We start from the raw sequence: 17,274 nt of genomic DNA on the forward strand, positions 1-17,274 counted from the left end.
GAGTCGCTGCTAGAACTGGAACTACTCTTGCCGCCCCTGCTACGGCTCCTACTGTGGCTCTTGTGGCTATGACCGTGGTGCGAGGATCCGTGATGCGATTCATGATGCGAAGACCCGTGGTGTGAACCGTGGTGCGAGCCGTGGTGCGAGCCATGGTCAGAGCTGCCGTGCTTCTTGTGTTTCTTGTGCTTCTTCTCCTTCCTAGAGTCATGTTAGATAATGCCCGCCATAACGCTGGAACGTGCATTTGGCTTACTTGTCAGGAATGAGGTTGGCGCCAACCGCCCCCAAAAGCGCTCCTCCAAGCGTGCCCAGCGCGCCGCCTCCGAGCTTGTTACCCACGAACGCGCCGCCTGCACCTCCCATCAGAGCTGAACCCAGGCCGCGGTCGCCTTCGCCAGGGCCGCCGGGTACGCCGGGTTGCCCATATGCCGGCGCACCATAGCCTTGCTGCGGTTCGTGATGGCCCTGTTGTGGATGCGCGCCATACTGCTGGTTCGGGTCGTGGTAGCCTTGCTGCTGATGGCCCTGAGGGGGGTAGGGAGAAGTGCTGCGGTTCGGGTCGTAACTCTGTTGGTACTGGCCCTGGGGCGGGGCACCATAGCCGTGCTGGGGAGGCTGTCCGTAGGGGTCGTGCGACGGCGGGGGGTAGGAGCTCTACAGTGATGTGAGTAGCTGAAGGCTGGTGGATAGAATGCGCCGAGGTTGCGCAATAATACTGACCTGTCCTTGTGGGTAGGGGCTGTGATGTCCCTGACCGTACTGGTCGTGCGGCTGCTGTCCGTACGCCTGAGGTTGAGGAGGATAGCCCTGGTTATGCTCTCCGTAGCCATGCTGCGGCTGTTGGGGCTGCTGGTATGCGCCGCCGTGGCTGTAGCCGTAGCCTTGATCGTGGCCTTGACCCTGACCGTAGTAATCCTGGCCTGACATGTTGTTCTTCAATGTGATGTGTATTGTTTCTAAGGAGAAAAGATGTACGAAGGCTCTAGGTAGAGATGTGGAATGTGGTTGCGCCTACGGTGGGGGAGGGGCAGGTTGGCAGATGGTCAGGCCAGTGCGATTGCGGCATCACACGCACGCCTTAAGTGTGACTTGCCCTCGTATGGAGCTGACTGCGCGCGCCACACGTCTGCGGAGACTGATCATACCCAACGGGTTAGACATGGGTCGCATTGCGGCTGAGCTGTGAGCGATTTGGTCGTGGATGTGGAGTCGGACATGACCGGAAATTTGGCTGAAGCGCCAGCACTGACCACTCTGCCATCCTGGAGTTCGTCTGTGTAGCTGACATTACATTGACCGCAACAAACACTTTTCAGTCCACCGCGGTGCCTTATATAATGCTGGTCTGATGTTGCTGAATGACTGCAGACGCATGTATATCGCTGAGATATCGTCGCGTTCTTCTTTTCAATATCGCCCCGGTGACATCTTCGGCGCCATCTTAATGATCATGCAAAAGGTCTGCGGCCTGGGAACATCGATACGGGTGCCGTCAACAACGTCATCTGAAGAAGCTTCTCCAGTTCTTTGGAAATGACTGTACATGTGCGCTGTAGCTGTTCCTGATTCCGCCTGTAGCAGCTATTGACCACGCCATACTGAGGCTAATCCGATCAGATTTCGCAGTCCGCTACTATCATGTACAAGGGAATAGCTAAACATGTCTACGGACTACACGAGAGCAAAAAACACAAACCGGACAATCTAAGGCTAGTCTAGACTCTAGAGCGTTTACCTTTTCCCTTGTCTGAGGTGCTACTTTTGTCTTCATCGGATCCGAAGACGCTCTGCATGCTTTTTTGGTGAGTGACGTGAATTGACTTATACGCGACTGCCTCGGGACAGACGACAGAGTGTACGCTCGCACAACGTAAATAAGAATAATCCAACAGCACAGGGTGCCGTTGGCACAGATAACAATGCCATGAATGCGCAGACTTGAAGTTTGACGGATTGGTACAAGCGTACTGTGAGGAACTCTGACACGTCGAAATCCGGGGTATCGATAAGAAGTGGGGGTTTGCGGAGCGCAATGTGGTTGAGCGATGGTTCGCATACGGCTAACAATTCGACATCGTCAGGGTCCAACTCTTTCGTAGTTGTGTTCTGCATCCGTCACGGGCCGTCGTAAGGGTCATGTTAGTAATCCTATGAACAGGGACCACACACGGCGACACCAGGGCGGTCAGGTTCGGTGTGTCATGCGCTATACTGACAAGTAGTCTCGGAAGATTTTACCGTCTCTAATACTTCTGGCATAGTACGGCGTGGTGCCGGTGATGGCTCGGCGGTGGTCTACGCAGGGTGGCGAGGGTACCAGAAACACTTGCTGTCTCGACTTCGGCAGAATCGGGGAGGTAGTAGTCTGGAGCCTCCGCTTGTGGCCGTAGCGCGACGACTTGGCAGGGCTGTACGAATAGTGGCCGGCAAGGCTACCCCATCAGTAAGAGAACACCCGTAGATTGAGCTAGAAGTCGTATGCCGTGGTGTTTTCAAAGGCCGAGGTGGAAGAGTTGGCAGAATGTGTGTTGTAAATGCCGTGGCTTGAAATGTGTGCTCTATTGTAAGGATGCTGACATGGCGGTCGGGTTGGATTAGTGCAGTCCCTGATCTTCAGCGCGCATTTCCCGCGGCTCCCAACCGTTGGCTGCATGTCGTTGGCTACGGTGTCTTGTTGAAGAAGGCGGTCAGCGCGCCTTACCCAAACTCGCCACACATAGATGGCCTTTTGCAACGTGGGCTGCAACATGGCTCCGGCGGCGGCAAAGCTGCTGCCCCTCTGTTGTGAAGAAGCAGAAGTAGACACTTGCGGGGAGTACTAGATAACTGGGGAAAATGCGGCGAGAAGGAAAATTCTGGCGATGAATGGGATGCGAATTAGATCATAGGCAAATAATTGCAACGCCTGGGCGGCGAAGCTGGTGTCGGGTCCCTCAGCGCGATAAGATCTGGCCCGTGCGAGAAAATCTCAAAGCGAGCCAAAATCCCACCAAAGAGCAAGGTCAAATTTAAAGAGCCCGTCGAGCCTTCACAGCCGCTTCTCTCCATTCACACTCCCTTTCCCTTCTTTCTGTCGTTGTGCCCGGTAGCATAGAAAGGTTGCGAGTCAGATTCCTCGCGTTGATACCCCCCCGATAGATTCACTCTATCTTTTCGCGCCAAAAGTTTTTTAGGCCCCGCCAAAGTCCATATATAAGGACCACCCCACCTACCTCTTCCGCCCTCTCTACACCTCCCCCCTCTACCTACACCGACAACATGGCGCCTGCTGCTTCGCATGATGCCAAGGACATCAAGTCCGAGAACTCCAAGTCGCTCAAGGCGCTTGAGGAGATGATGCAGAAGTTGACCGTGTCCAAGGCCCAGGACGAGATCAACGCCTCTGCTCAGGCCATCGCCACCTTCATCAACGGCGACATTGAGGAGGCTGACGCTCCAACCAAGTATGTTTGCACTCTGCCCCTCCCCCGCCACAGCGCAGTCTCTAACAAACACGCAGGGCTGTCCAGGTGCTTAAGAAGCAACTCGCCAGCAAGAAGGATGCCGTCGCCCGTGAGCGCGCGCTCGATGCCATCCGTGCTATCGCCCAGCACTCGCACGTCTCCGCCTCGGTCGAGCCCTACCTCGTCTCCCTCCTGCCGGACGTGCTGGCCGCGGTCGGTGACAAGATGAGCGGCGTCAAGGTCGCTGCCCAGACCGCCGCCGAGTCCATCGTCATGGCTGCCAACCCCAACGCCGTCAAGGCCATCATCCCCCACATCATCAACTCGCTCGAGAACGCACAAAAGTGGCCCGAGAAGATGACCGACCTGAAGTGCATTGAGGCCCTCACCAAGAGCGCCCCTGCCCAGATGGCTTTCCGTGTCCCCGACCTGATTCCCGTCATCTCGGGAGCCATGTGGGACACCAAGCCTGAGGTCAAGAAGGCTGCCTACGGCACCATGGAGACTCTCTGCTCCTTGATCTCCAACAAGGATATCGAGCGCTTCATTCCCGAGCTTATCAAGTGTATCGCTAAGCCTGAGAACGTCCCCGAGACCGTTCACTTGCTCGGTGCCACCACTTTCGTCACTGATGTCCACGAGCCCACCCTCGCCATCATGGTTCCCCTGCTTGAGCGTGGTCTCGTCGAGCGCGAGACTGCCATCAAGCGTAAGTCTGCCGTCATTATCGACAACATGTGCAAGCTTGTCGAGGACCCCCAGATTGTCGCCGCTTTCTTGCCCCGTCTCATGCCCGCGCTTGAGAAGAACCACGACAACTTGGCTGACCCCGAGGCCCGTGAGAAGACCCGCCAGGGTCTCGACACCCTCATCCGTGTCGGTCACGTCGAGAACGGCAAGATCCCCGAGATCGAGAAGTCTGGTGACATCTCCACCATTGCCAACCACCTCAAGGCCGCTATCCCCTCCAGCATCAAGATCGATGACCGCTTCACCCCTGTCGTCAACTACGTTGGTGCCATTGGTGGTCAGCTGATCGACGAGAAGGATTACGAGCCTCTCAACTGGCAGGCTAACGCCGGTCCTTTTGTTGCCGTCCTTGTCGGTGACGAGAAGGCCAAGGAGGTTACTGAGGAGACCCGCAAGCGATCTCTCCCCGGTGCCGCCGCTGAGCGCGCCGTCGAGCCTGATGAGGAGGAGGGCGAGGATCTCTGCAACTGCACATTCAACTTGGCCTACGGTGCTAAGATCCTGCTCAACCAGACTCATCTCCGTCTCAAGCGTGGTCAGCGTTACGGTCTCCTCGGACCCAACGGTTCCGGAAAGACCACCCTCATGCGCGCTATCAACAACGAGCAGGTCGAGGGTTTCCCCAAGCAGAACGAGGTCAAGACCGTCTACGTCGAGCACGACTTGGACTCTGCTGACACTGAGATGACCGTTCTTGAGTGGACCATGGGTAAGCTCAAGTCCGTCGGTGTTGAGACCCCTGAGTCAGAGGTCAAGACCACCCTCAACGAGTTCGGTTTCACCGACGCCATGTACAACGGTACCATTGGTGCTCTTTCTGGTGGATGGAAGATGAAGCTCGCGCTTGCCCGTGCTGTCTTCGAGAAGCCCGACATTCTGCTGCTCGACGAGCCCACCAACCACTTGGACGTCAAGAACGTCAAGTGGCTCGAGGACTACCTCACCAGCTCTCCTTGCACATCCATTGTCATCTCCCACGACAGCAAGTTCTTGAACAACGTCATCCAGCACGTCATCCACTACGAGCGCTTCAAGCTTAAGCGCTACCGTGGTAACCTTGACGACTTCGTCAAGCGTGTGCCCTCTGCCAAGTCCTACCACGAGCTTGCTGCCTCCGACATGGAGTTCAAGTTCCCCGAGCCCGGTTTCCTTGAGGGTGTCAAGACCAAGGCCAAGGCCATTCTCCGTGCCACCAACATGAGCTTCCAGTACGAGGGTACCTCCAAGCCCCAGATTGAGGACATTACCTTCCAATGTTCGCTCGGATCCCGTATTGCCGTCATTGGTCCCAACGGTGCCGGAAAGTCCACCCTTGTCAACGTCCTGACTGGTGAGCTTGTCCCCACCAAGGGTGAGATCTACCACCACGAGAACATCCGTATTGCCTACATCAAGCAGCACGCTTTCGCCCATATCGACCACCACCTCGACAAGACTCCTTCCGAGTACATCCAATGGCGTTTCCAGACTGGTGAAGACCGTGAGACCATGGACCGTGCCAACAAGATCGTCACCGAGGAGGACGAGAAGGCCATGGACAAGATCTACAAGATCGAGGGTACCGAGCGTCGCGTCATCGGCATCAACTCCCGCAGGAAGTTCAAGAACTCCTACGAGTACGAGTGTTCGTTCGCTCTCGGAGAGAACGTCGGCATGAAGAACGAGCGCTGGACACCCATGATGTCTGCTGACAACGCCTGGATTCCTCGTTCCGAGATCATGGCTTCCCACGCCAAGATGGTTGCTGAGGTCGACCAGAAGGAGGCTCTTGCCAGCGGTCAGTTCCGTCCCCTTATCCGCAAGGAGATTGAGGCCCACTGCGCCAACTTCGGTCTCGACGCTGAGCTCGTTTCTCACTCCCGCATGCGTGGTCTCTCCGGAGGTCAGCGTGTCAAGGTCGTTCTGTCTGCCTGCTCATGGCAGCGTCCTCACTTGATCGTTCTCGACGAGCCCACTAACTACCTGGACCGTGACTCTCTTGGTGCTCTCTCCAAGGCCATCAAGACCTTCGAGGGTGGTGTCATCATCATCACTCACTCCGCCGAGTTCACTGCCAACCTCACTGAGGAAGTCTGGGCTGTCATGGACGGTCGCATGACTCCTTCCGGTCACAACTGGGTGCAAGGTCAGGGTGCCGGTCCCCGTCTTGCCAAGGACGATGGTGAAGAAGAGGAGAAGGTATGTCATCACTCCACCTACTATGTTGATTGATCTTTGCTAACTTAACGCGCCAGTTTGATGCCATGGTTCGTGCTTTTCCCCGTTCCTGCTTCCTGCTGTCGACCAGATTCGACCCGCCCACTCGCCTGGCGGCCCCTTTGCACCCTACCCTTTCAGGACCTATGCTAACTATGACAACAGGGCAACAAGATTGCCAGGTACGTTTCGACCCGACGTTTGGGAGCATCCTGCCGTCGTCCCGATGAAATTGGACCAAAAACTGACTTTTTACAGCCAAAAGAAGAAGGCCAAGCTCACCTCCTCCGAGATGCGCAAGAAGAAGAAGGACCGCATGGCCCGCCGCAAGCGTGGCGAGGAGGTCTTCTCCGACGAGGACGAGTAAACGTATCGCCGCCCTTTTCGAAAAGTTTCCTTCCTTCGGTTTTGGTTTACGGCAGGAGAGTTCATGGGTTGCATGACAGGCTGAATCGATATCAGTCTATGAGTAATGTGTTCATGGTCGGCGTCACGGTACAAAACTTGCATGGTTGCTCTTCATCTGATTCCATCTCGTACAAGATAGAGAATAGATTCCCCCAACACTTCATACCTTTTGCCTTGATCAATTCGTGACTTCGCATGTGGCTATGACCATCGTTATCATGATCATCATCATCTGTCCAGCTCCGAACGAATTAGAGATACCTAATCCTCACATGAAAATATCGACGATGTCTTCCGCAGCGGCTTCACATACTCGCACGCAACTACGTAATCCGTTGTTGGATAGTAGTGGCTCTGATACCTAGGTACGTCTGCGGCTGTGGCGGCGACCCATGCTTAGTCACTACCGTCAAGGCATGCTTTCTACCAGCTATGTAACAGGTTGATCGCCAACTACAAGCCATCCATCAATTTAAGGCACGCCGCTCCAGAGCACACCACGCTGATATAATATCCAAGCTAGGTACAATGCTAATCGACAGCGAGATATTCAACTCCCAGGTTAAAGAATATGAATGCGACTTCAACGTTGGAGAGCAGGTGTTTACTCATCTGTATACGCCTGGGTGTATCATCACAAGCCCTTGCCACTATCGATGCCATCAAAAGCTTTCGCTATCGGTCGCCATGCTGACTTTGCTATCGGTGAACCAAATGCCCGGGGTGGTTGAAAAGTCTGAAAAAAATGAGATTGCAGCATACATGCTCACTTGGAGCTTCAAACGGATTGTTATCTAGACGCGATGACCTCCCGGGCGTATTACTAGAGACCTCACCGTAAAAGAAGCCATCCAACGCTAGCGCTACTGGTCATTCATCACACACTGTTCAGCCTTGACACAGCTAAAAGGCTCAGCTTTAGAATGTTTACTTTAGATGAAAAATATGTAGTCGACAGCCAAGCGACTGACCCATTCGAGGAGGGCAGGTACAAACGATATATGAGATAAGACCCAAGCGCAATGTATGATTACGCTTCCAGTTTATGACAACAGATTACACCATCCCACACCAAATACACGATAATGCTATTCTTACACCTGGCATTCCACAGGGTACCAGACATACTGTCCATTTTCTCTAGGTGTAAAAGCATTCTCAAATGTTGGGCCGGGGTATCCGAGTGCGAGTGTGCAGATACTGCTTATGGTGTTGATACCATAGACACGGCAAGTACGGCCGGCGAGATTGTAGTTCTGACACTTGGTTCTGCAAGAGGCCGGGGTCTGCTGACCAGCGTTGGTGTAGGTTATTCCTCCCTTTAGGAAACCGTTGACGCCGCAAGTAGGTTGTGGTTCAGGTATCGGGGTAGGTGTGGGGGTGGGAGTAGGCGTAGGCGTAGGTGTAGGGGTGGGGGTTGAAGTCGAAGTACTGGTCTCGGTCGAGGTTGAGGCACTGGACGAAACCGAGGTAGAGCTGACCATAACATCTGTGCTAGTGGGAGGGGTGACAGTTGTCGTTTCAACAGTGGAGGAAGGCGATGGGGTTGAGCTTGACGTTGAACTGCTTGTTTGCGCGGTGTTGGAGACAACGTAGACAGCTTTTGTTGATCAGCAAAAGTTACGCAACTCAGCTCAGTTCACATACCATTAACACCGTCATTCGAAGAACCACCGTTCTTTGTGCTCTTAACATAGCAAGTACCAGCACCCTTGCCACCAACGAAAGAAGCGGCGACGCACTGTGCATCGCCTGCGCAAGCTTGTGTGCAAGCCTGGAGACTTGCTGCGTACTGGTTGGCGAAATCACCTCCATAGAAGTCAACTCCACACGTAAGTGCCAGAGTGCGTGAGCCATCAGTGTACGAGCAGCCATTGTTTTCTGGGCAGGTGAAACTGCCAGGACACTGCGTGGGGGTATCCGGCGCTGGAGTAGGCGTTGTTGTAGCATCTCTGGAGATCACAGCTACCCCGATCACGTTGGCACTAATGACTGAGTTAATTGGAAGTCAATTACAAAGTAGGGATGGCATACTTCGGCTGAGCCGCATTGAGTGTATTTTTGAGGTAGCAGTTACCATCCACGTAGCTTGCAGCATTGCATCCTGTGGTCGTAGAGCATACCCGAATGCAGCTTGCCAGGGATGATGTCTAAGAAACGATGAGCGTTGAGTTCGAGACAGCGTACTGTGGAGTCATGCTTACCTGTGCTAACTGCAAATCGCCACCATAGTAGTCAGTCGCGCAGCTGACTTGAAGAGTGGCTCCATTTAAGGTGAGCGAGCATTGGTCGTCCTGGGGACAGGTGGGTGATGACGGGCAAGTCGACGAGGCGGCTCGCAATGCAAGCGCAATGGCGCGAAGGGCAGGTGCCATTCTGAAGTGTAGTTATCGCGAGGATGAAAAGCGAGTTTGGTTGATCAGAAAAGCAGCGCGCTTGACAGCTTTATACACGCTCACTGTCACTTCTCACGGTCTGGAAGCGAGCGAAAATTGTCCAGCGAGGATGCATGCGCCCATCAACGACGATGAAGTACGCCTCCGACTCGATAGGGCCTGGTCTTGGTCCGGGCTGGTCATTGAGATGGAACTCGAATGCGCCCACGAAAGACCTTTGAAGGACCTCAGCTTCGAATGTTCAGCCTCAAAATACCATTTTAGTCTGTGGCTTAATACTCTTCTCAAAGAAGCACCGGTGATGTGCCGCACCGTGTGTATGAGGCTAGCGCTAAGATCGGGAGGTAGAATCCGGGGTTAGTTCAGGGGATCGGCCGTAGTCCAGACCGATGTCGCGGCTAGAGATGTAGACCACGGACACAAAGACGAACCCAGACAGAGTGATGAAAGTTCTAGCTTGATGAATCTGGATTTGTGGGATACGGAGTCGCCGATGAAGCTTCCAAGGTTTGTTGTTTGGCGGCCGCGCAATAGAGTAGAGCGTTTTGCTGCATACGCGCTATTGAAACTTCATACATTAACACCTTGTAAGAGAATGTATACTTCTTTCGCCTTGAAAACAATGTTTTGAACTTGTCTTGCAGAACACGACACAGATTATAGACACCGCTAGTAAGGTTCACGTACTTGCAGATGCGTGAATCGCATGTTTACGCATGTGCTAGCTGTCTTTTCATCATCAAGCAATCGAGACACCATAAATTCGCACAATATGTGCTTAGAAGATGCGGAAAAAGTCATCTCCCCAGATCAAAGACGAGGCTCGGCGTGAGAAGGGACCAAAAAGACCAACGTTGAACTCTGCAAACCGGGTATCGAAACATCTGCACTACCTGCACCACCTGCACCACCCCTATCTCCTCTCCCTCAGAAAACCGCAACAGCATTAGGCAAACTCCCCACACCCCCCGGCACATCCACCGGTTTACTAACCACCAAAAACTCCCACCTGCCCTTCTCCTTGCACATCCCCGCCAACCCCTCCAGATCCCAAAGCTCGCCAATCGGCATCCCCCACATACTCAACATACACGCATGCAAACTGCCCTCAAAACTTTCCGGCGGCCATACCTCAAAATTCGCGTTATCGGTCGCAGCAGCCACGAAGTAATTGTCGTAAAGAAAGTCTTTCATGGCGTCGTCGGCGGCGAGACCGGCGTAGAAATGTTGGTCGTGGGGGAGGGTGCTGCGGGAAGATTTCTCGGAGGGGGAGAGGGAAGTGTAGGTGGAGAGCCAGCCGGTGCGGATGAGGAGGATGTCGCCGGTTTGGAAATCTGTTCCTTGGGATTGAGCACATGCACGCAAGTCGTCTGCTGTGATACCGTGGTTGGTAAAAGTGTCGTATTCCTTCCCCGTTTTCTGAGACCAGGCGTATACGTCGAGGAGGACGCCCCGGCCAATGATACCCTTCTTGGCCCAGGCATCGATACCGAGTTTACGTGACCGCTCAGGTGCTGCGTCGCCGTCTTCGCCGTCATCATCTACGTCCGCCATGATTTCATCTGAGAGAACGCCGTTGTAGTGGCATTCATATTTTGGATGCGCAAAGTGGCGGAAACCGTCCCATTGCGAACTGCTTTGCGTGTTGAATGCTACTTCATCGTCGAAGGCGCCTGGGGCAATGGTTTTGATGCGGTGTTTGAGGCCTTTTCGTCCGAAGAAGGCTGGGCTGGGGACGTTCAAGGGGAGGTCTAGTGAGACTGATTCTCCTGTTTTGACATTTTCTTGTGTGGCTTTTACTGTTCGCTGGGGTGTGAGGAGGTTCAAGCGTCCGAGTTCGTCGTGGCCGCCCCAGAACCAGGCGTTGTCTTTTGGGGTGCCGGCGATGTGTGGTAAGGCTGAGCGTTTGGGGAAGGTTGATGCGTCGCCGTTGGGATTTAGCCTCATTTTGAATTTTTACGGGATGATTGGTAGGGATGTAAGTTCTTGGGGACGGTGATCTTGTGTTAGGGACTGCTTTAGATGGACATGGTCGTTTTTGAGATGGCGGTCAATGTATTACGAGTGACGTCAAGTAATCGTCGTGCATGCATGCTCGCGTATCCCCGCGCCCCACCCAACTCTTTAACTATATTCAGCTTTTGATAAAAGCTCGAAGGAAATAGTGTAGAGACCGCGAGGAAGTGAAGACGATTAAAGTGTATACACCTCGATTGGATATCTGACGTGCATTTCGTCCCGCCAACTACCAGACCAGCCGAATGCGCATCAGTCGTTTCGCGCACGCTCATTCCGTAGAAAACTTCTTGTGTCGCGTGCTATCGAAACACTGTATTTGCTTCGTCTTCTCTGTCAGCGCCGCTTGGGCCGGTCTTGCCGGTGAACGACCCGTATATGCATAGCTGGTTTCATGACCTATCGCCTGCAGAAGCCAGGAAGCCAGACTTTAGCCATGGTCGGCTTTGATGGTCACCCAACTCTTCCACGCGGCACTCTCATCTCCAGTACCGTCTCTCCTCACGTCTCCCACTACCACATTTCCACCCTGCCCTACGTCGCCTTACAAATCTTCTTATGCCCCTTCCAATCCACCTTCTGACACTCCTGCGAACAATACCTCGCCTTTTTACACTTGCCACAAGCCGAGAAGACCTTGCCATCCTTCGGGCTCCTCCCGCAGTTAGTGCAATCCCCCTCTTTCCTCGGTCCCCTTCCTTTCTTGAGAACCGCAGCCATAGCCGGCACCTTCATGTTCATCATCTCGACCAACGTCTTGATACTCATACCATCCGTGTCCTTGCTGTCGACATCACCGCCATGCTCCACGTACCACTTGAGCATCTGCACGTTCTTGCTCGTGTCGCCGTGGATGTCGGCTTGGGCGATCTCTGAACCTGGGGTAGCACCGAAGCGGTTCTTCGTGTTGACGGAACCGCCAGCGTCGAAGAGGATCTGCGCGAATTCGGGTTGCACGTAGGGTTTTGTGGATATGGCCCAGAAGAGGGCGGTGCTGCCCACGACGTCCTTGCCATCGACTGGCACTTTGAGATCATTGGCTAGATACTCCACGACGCCCAGTAATTCTTGCTTCTTGTTTGGCATCATGTGCAGCGCTGGCAAGAGTACATTGTAGATGGGTGTTTTCGTGGGGCCCCATCGTTTGGCGAAGAGATCCTTCCTGAGCGTCTCGCGAGCTTCCTCGGTGCCGCCGAGCTGTTTGATCATCATCTCCACGTAGTTTTGTAGTGCGTCGAATTCTTGATTGAAGATAGCGAGGAGGGTCTGGCCGACTGGGTCTTTGAGGTCACGACTGGGCACCGTGGGGTTGTTGTGGCTCCAACCGCGAAGTTCCATGCCGTCCATACCAGCGAGCTGGTCATCGGAATTGATCATGTCTTCCACGGTACTTGACATTGCACATTAGCAACTCATTGGAGCTTCAAAGGTGTTGCGCTAAATACCGGCTTGACCGCCCTTGCATATTCTGCAACATTTGCATGAACTGAGCCGACATGTTGTATGTTGTCCAATTGGTAGATTGGAGTAAAGTTTGTGTGGGTGCAGTCGTGTGAGAGTGATGTTGGATGGCAGGATGTTGGAGCGGAGGGGTGACGGCGTGGCCCTTTCGCGCTTGGAGCTATCGATAGCACACGCGACTTCACGTGTTTCATCCACACACGCAGTGGCGGCTGGTCCAACAGCTGAAGCATTTGGAGCGTCTTGTCTGCACCCGGGTCACTACTTCTCAAAGGCAATCAAGTTAGGGCACCAATTTTGACATAGGTATATATTGGGTAACGATGAAGCGTAGCAGCTCCAATGAAACAGACATTCCGATAAACGCCGGTCTCGAACTCCGCATCCAGATGCAAAGTGTGTCCAGCTCGCCAGGGTGGAAGGTATCGTATATCCAAACGCCAATGAACATACAGGTATCACCAGATTCACGTCCTCAGACCCAGTCACATTCCAAGTTCTGATCCAACAAGTATCTACTTCTTCAACGCGGCGTCGTAGAGGCTAACAAGTATGCCAACCAACGAGCCAATTTGCAGCCCGTAGTATCCTCCCGGGACATTGTTTCCTACGCGCGCGACCGCGTACTCGGAGAAGGGGCCCCACGCACTTGGCGCAAATGCCATGTTGACAGTTTCCCGGTAGGCATTGTACGACAGGACTGCCCGCGCAATGTTGAAGATGAGCGGGTCAGCGGGGTATTGGCGCTCGGAAGACTTGCGCGAGGTGTTTGATCGAAGGGTCAAGTTGAAGAAGTAGGAGAACATCAGTGGTAGCACCCAGCTCGTCAGCGACCAGAGGGTAGCTGGTGCCCACCACTCGGCTGAGAGCAGCGCCCAGAAGTTTGGTCCTCGAACGTCTTGGCTGCTCGTGTATGAGCCCAATGCGGCGGGTGTAGCGAATAACGGGGTGGTGTCGAGCGTGTTGTACTGTAGTCCTACAGCTTCGACAAGCAGGATGATAGTTTGGATGGTAGCGACCGAGCTTGCGTTTTCGCGAACGAACTCCTTCAGCTCATCGATCCTGGTCCTGTCCCACAGCTCGACAGCCTTTGTCTGGACCACTTGGAAAGACTGGTCCGCGACCTCAGCGAGTTGGGCAGGCGATGCGGGAATGTCCACTTGATTGTACAGCTCGGAAACGCGACGAGAGACGGCCTTGGGTTCGGCTTGAGCAACCACCTCGGAAACGCGACGGGACATGGTCTTAGGTTCGGCTTCAACGACCATCTCGGAAACACGTCGAGAGACGGATCTCGGCTTGGGTGTACGCGCGACAACGCTGCGGATTTCTGGTGTAATGATGGGGGTGGACTCTGGTCTGCGCGTTCGTTAGCCTCAGCGCGTCGCGTGTCGCGTATCCAAGTTTGACATACGAGGGGTCTTTGTTAAGAGTTCGGCGGCGCGTCGTCTTCGTGATGAAGGGTTCCGGCGAAGACTTTTCGCGCTTTACTGGCGACCCATTGCGCCCGTAGTAGTCGCTAAACTCGGGGAGTTTGGCAAAGGTGCTCTCATTGGAGTTGAGATGGCTCTCAAGCAGGTCCACGAGATCGTCTTTCAAAAGGCCATCTGCACTGCAAATGGCTTGTTAGTATCGCATACACGCGCAGGATCGATTCCAGCCTACTCGGGAAGTCTAGCCTTCTGCGCAAGGTCGATCAAGTCAGCTTTGCGCTTCCTCTGAAGCCAAGAGTGGGACATGGTGAGTGGTATGGATCAAGTCGCGTAAAGCTTGCGATCAAAATGGGTCAAGAATGCAGGCCGAAAAAGCGTCGTGGGCGAAAAAGGTGGGGGCGGTGTGGTGTTGATCGGATGCAGAGAGACTCTGGATGTAAACACGATGGCTGGGGCTCACGTGGGTCATCTGGGCGCTAACTGTTGCAGGGCTTAGTCTACAAAATACATTGATCTGCGGCAACACCACGCTGACTCTGAGCAAGATGCGTTGTCTGCAGTCGTTTTGGTGGCATTCGCGAAGGTATAGCTCAGGTAGCCTTAACTGCATCAAGCCGTCGTCTGGTCCCCGTGCTTCTGATAGCTGATAGCCAGGGCTTGCAGGGATGTGGCTGCGCAGCTCCGGTCTTGGCCGAAATTTTCCAGACGCAACATCATCGCACGGCCGCAGCGGCAGCAACGTCACTCTTTGAAGATACCCTTGCACATATCAAACTTCTCTATACTCGTCTTTCTTCACTACAACACCCACAGATCTAGTCCCAGTGCACCGCTGCCATCGAAGCGCTCATGGTACTTGCCCGCGTGGCCAACTTCTTCACAAACGGAGACTCTACCACCAACCTGACCGACGGTAGCCGGAGACATGGCCCAAGCACAACACATGCAGTGGAACTGCCCATGGAGGATACCAAGCGGGGAGCCATGGAGGACGAGATAGACGAGGAAGCAGCGCGGCCGCCATACCTACATGTGAGGATGCCTAGTCTGCAGAGATGAGGGATGCCAATTGATCACAAACAGGCAATGCTGGCAGGAGGAATAGGAGGCACCACGGGTGACATGTTGATGCATTCGCTGGATACGGTCAAGACGCGACAACAGGGCGACCCGCACATGCCACCCAAGTACACATCCATGGGCAACACATACTACACAATATGGCGGCAAGAGGGCTTCCGGAAAGGATTGTATGGAGGGGTGAAGCCAGCGTTTCTTGGCTCATTCTCGGGCACTGTGTGCTTCTTTGGAGCATACGAGTGGACCAAGCGGACCATGATTGACTATGGGGTTGCGCCCTCGGTCGCATACTTCTCAGCAGGTACACCTCCCTGAGGATCGATACAGTCCCACCATGTACTGACAAACTCCTAGGTCTACTCGCTGATCTTGCTGCTGCCCCCGCATACGTCCCCTCCGAAGTCCTCAAAACTCGATTGCAATTACAAGGCCGCTACAACAATCCCTACTTCAATTCAGGCTACAACTACCGTGGGACCATCGACGCCGCGAGAACAATAGCCAGGGTGGAAGGCTACAGCGCCCTCTTCCACGGCTACAAGGCCACGCTCTGGCGCGACCTCCCCTTCTCAGCACTACAATTCGCCTTTTACGAAGAAGAGCGGGACTGGGCCAAGAAGTACATGGGCTCAAACAACATTGGACTGCCGCTAGAAATCGCAACCGCAGCGACCGCAGGCGGCATGGCAGGCGTCATAACAACCCCTCTCGACGTAGTCAAGACGCGCATCCAAACCCAACACAACGGCCCGTCTCCCGCCTCTCCACCCGCACCCAAAGCACCACTCTCGCCCGCCGCGGCCTCGAAACACTCCACCCCCTCGCAAACAACTAAGACGAAATCGACGCAAAGTAGACCGATCTCCACATCTTCCCCTTCCACAACTCTCAAAGCTCACGGCGCCGCTACCCTTGACACATCCTCCGTCATGACCGGCCTGAGAATAATATACAAAACAGAAGGAATAGCCGGGTGGTTCAGAGGCGTGGGTCCGCGCGCCGTCTGGACAAGTGTGCAATCAGGGACCATGTTGGTACTGTACCAAACGCTACTAAGGTATTTCGAGCAACATCCGCTGTCTGGCGGCGGAGATGTGTGAATAGACGTATTTGTACGATTTGTAAGACTAAAGATAGGGAAAGAGGAGAGCATGAGTGAGAATACGGATTTGGGAGGTTTATAGATAAGATGCATTCAGCGGCGTTTACTTGTAGATATAAGCCTCGTTGTAAGAACAGCGAGTTTTCGAAGCGATAGAATTGTGCTTTATCAAGACATTTACACTCACAGATTACCCAGACTCTTCATGCACTGGCCCTACCCCTCCCCCTCCTCCGCAAAAGGCATTGTCCGATCCATAACTTCATTTAACATCCCCCCGCTACATCTTCTCATATATCCATTACTCCTCTTCGTTCTCCGACATCGCTCTAGCCTCCTCCTCCTCCCTCACCTCCTTCTCCCTCCTCTCATCCTCCCTCTCCCTCCTCTCATCCTCCCTCTCCCTCCTCTTATCCTCCTTCTCTCTCCTCTTATCCTCCTTCTCCCTCCTCTCATTCTCCTTCTCTCTCTTTTTATCCTCCTTCTCCCTCCTATCCAGCTCCTTGTCCCTCCTCTCCGCCTTCTCCACCTGCCACCTCACAAACCCAACGAGGTTAGGATAAGGTACATGCCTCGGCCAATTGCGTCGCAGCACGCTCGTTGCATCCTCAAGCTGCTCAAGTTGTTCTTCATCGAACGTGGCGACGAGGTCGTCCCAGGCGGATAGTGGTATTGAGGGATCGTGTCGCGCGCGGAAGAAGAGGTCGAGGGCGGCTTCGACGGCGTCGCGGGGTGATGCTGTGGGTGTGTTGGCGAGTGGCATGTTGGGGTGTGTGCGGTGTATGGATGCTTGGATACTTAATGCTGAAGCGGATGTTGAAGAAAGTGTAAGAAGCATCGTTAAGGAAGCGGCACGGAAAGGCAGATTTTATACTTACATGCATTCAAGTTCGTCGGTTCAATGCTCGACTTGAAGGTCGGATACGTCGCGCAACGACAGTACCTTGACATGACGACAAATTTGAATATATCCCTTATCACATACC

At 54.0% G+C, this 17,274-nt stretch overlaps 7 protein-coding genes across 7 annotated transcripts; 2 read left to right on the plus strand and 5 right to left on the minus strand.

Annotated features, from left to right (window-relative positions):
• Nucleotides 1–252: 252 nt before the first annotated feature.
• On the minus strand, nt 253–930 carry J4E78_007106 (uncharacterized protein; the record flags this gene model as incomplete). The annotated part of the gene is made up of 2 exons (XM_049367714.1): nt 253–657; nt 724–930. The coding sequence occupies 2 exons, from the start codon at nt 928–930 to the stop codon at nt 253–255; spliced, it is 612 nt and encodes a 203-aa protein (XP_049220684.1).
• A 2,331-nt stretch (nt 931–3,261) lies between these two features.
• CEF3 (translation elongation factor EF-3) lies at nt 3,262–6,759 on the plus strand (the record flags this gene model as incomplete). The annotated part of the gene is made up of 4 exons (XM_049367715.1): nt 3,262–3,446; nt 3,503–6,374; nt 6,558–6,574; nt 6,651–6,759. The coding sequence occupies 4 exons, from the start codon at nt 3,262–3,264 to the stop codon at nt 6,757–6,759; spliced, it is 3,183 nt and encodes a 1,060-aa protein (XP_049220685.1).
• Nucleotides 6,760–10,123: 3,364 nt separating this feature from the next.
• On the minus strand, nt 10,124–11,143 carry J4E78_007108 (uncharacterized protein; the record flags this gene model as incomplete). Its single annotated transcript, XM_049367716.1, has 1 exon — nt 10,124–11,143. The coding sequence occupies one exon, from the start codon at nt 11,141–11,143 to the stop codon at nt 10,124–10,126; it is 1,020 nt and encodes a 339-aa protein (XP_049220686.1).
• Nucleotides 11,144–11,746: 603 nt separating this feature from the next.
• Nucleotides 11,747–12,610, minus strand: J4E78_007109 (uncharacterized protein; the record flags this gene model as incomplete). The annotated part of the gene is made up of 1 exon (XM_049367717.1): nt 11,747–12,610. The coding sequence occupies one exon, from the start codon at nt 12,608–12,610 to the stop codon at nt 11,747–11,749; it is 864 nt and encodes a 287-aa protein (XP_049220687.1).
• A 578-nt stretch (nt 12,611–13,188) lies between these two features.
• On the minus strand, nt 13,189–14,412 carry J4E78_007110 (uncharacterized protein; the record flags this gene model as incomplete). The annotated part of the gene is made up of 3 exons (XM_049367718.1): nt 13,189–14,032; nt 14,088–14,285; nt 14,339–14,412. 3 exons carry the CDS (start codon nt 14,410–14,412, stop codon nt 13,189–13,191), a joined length of 1,116 nt encoding a protein of 371 aa, XP_049220688.1.
• Nucleotides 14,413–14,955: 543 nt separating this feature from the next.
• On the plus strand, nt 14,956–16,286 carry J4E78_007111 (uncharacterized protein; the record flags this gene model as incomplete). Its single annotated transcript, XM_049367719.1, has 3 exons — nt 14,956–15,138; nt 15,190–15,487; nt 15,541–16,286. The coding sequence occupies 3 exons, from the start codon at nt 14,956–14,958 to the stop codon at nt 16,284–16,286; spliced, it is 1,227 nt and encodes a 408-aa protein (XP_049220689.1).
• Nucleotides 16,287–16,589: 303 nt separating this feature from the next.
• J4E78_007112 (uncharacterized protein) lies at nt 16,590–17,239 on the minus strand (the record flags this gene model as incomplete). The annotated part of the gene is made up of 2 exons (XM_049367720.1): nt 16,590–17,085; nt 17,232–17,239. 2 exons carry the CDS (start codon nt 17,237–17,239, stop codon nt 16,590–16,592), a joined length of 504 nt encoding a protein of 167 aa, XP_049220690.1.
• Nucleotides 17,240–17,274: the final 35 nt, after the last annotated feature.

This window comes from Alternaria triticimaculans (genome assembly GCF_023758025.1).
Source record: "Alternaria triticimaculans strain BMP 0046 chromosome Unknown scaffold_10, whole genome shotgun sequence".
Lineage (NCBI taxonomy): Eukaryota > Fungi > Ascomycota > Dothideomycetes > Pleosporales > Pleosporaceae > Alternaria > Alternaria triticimaculans.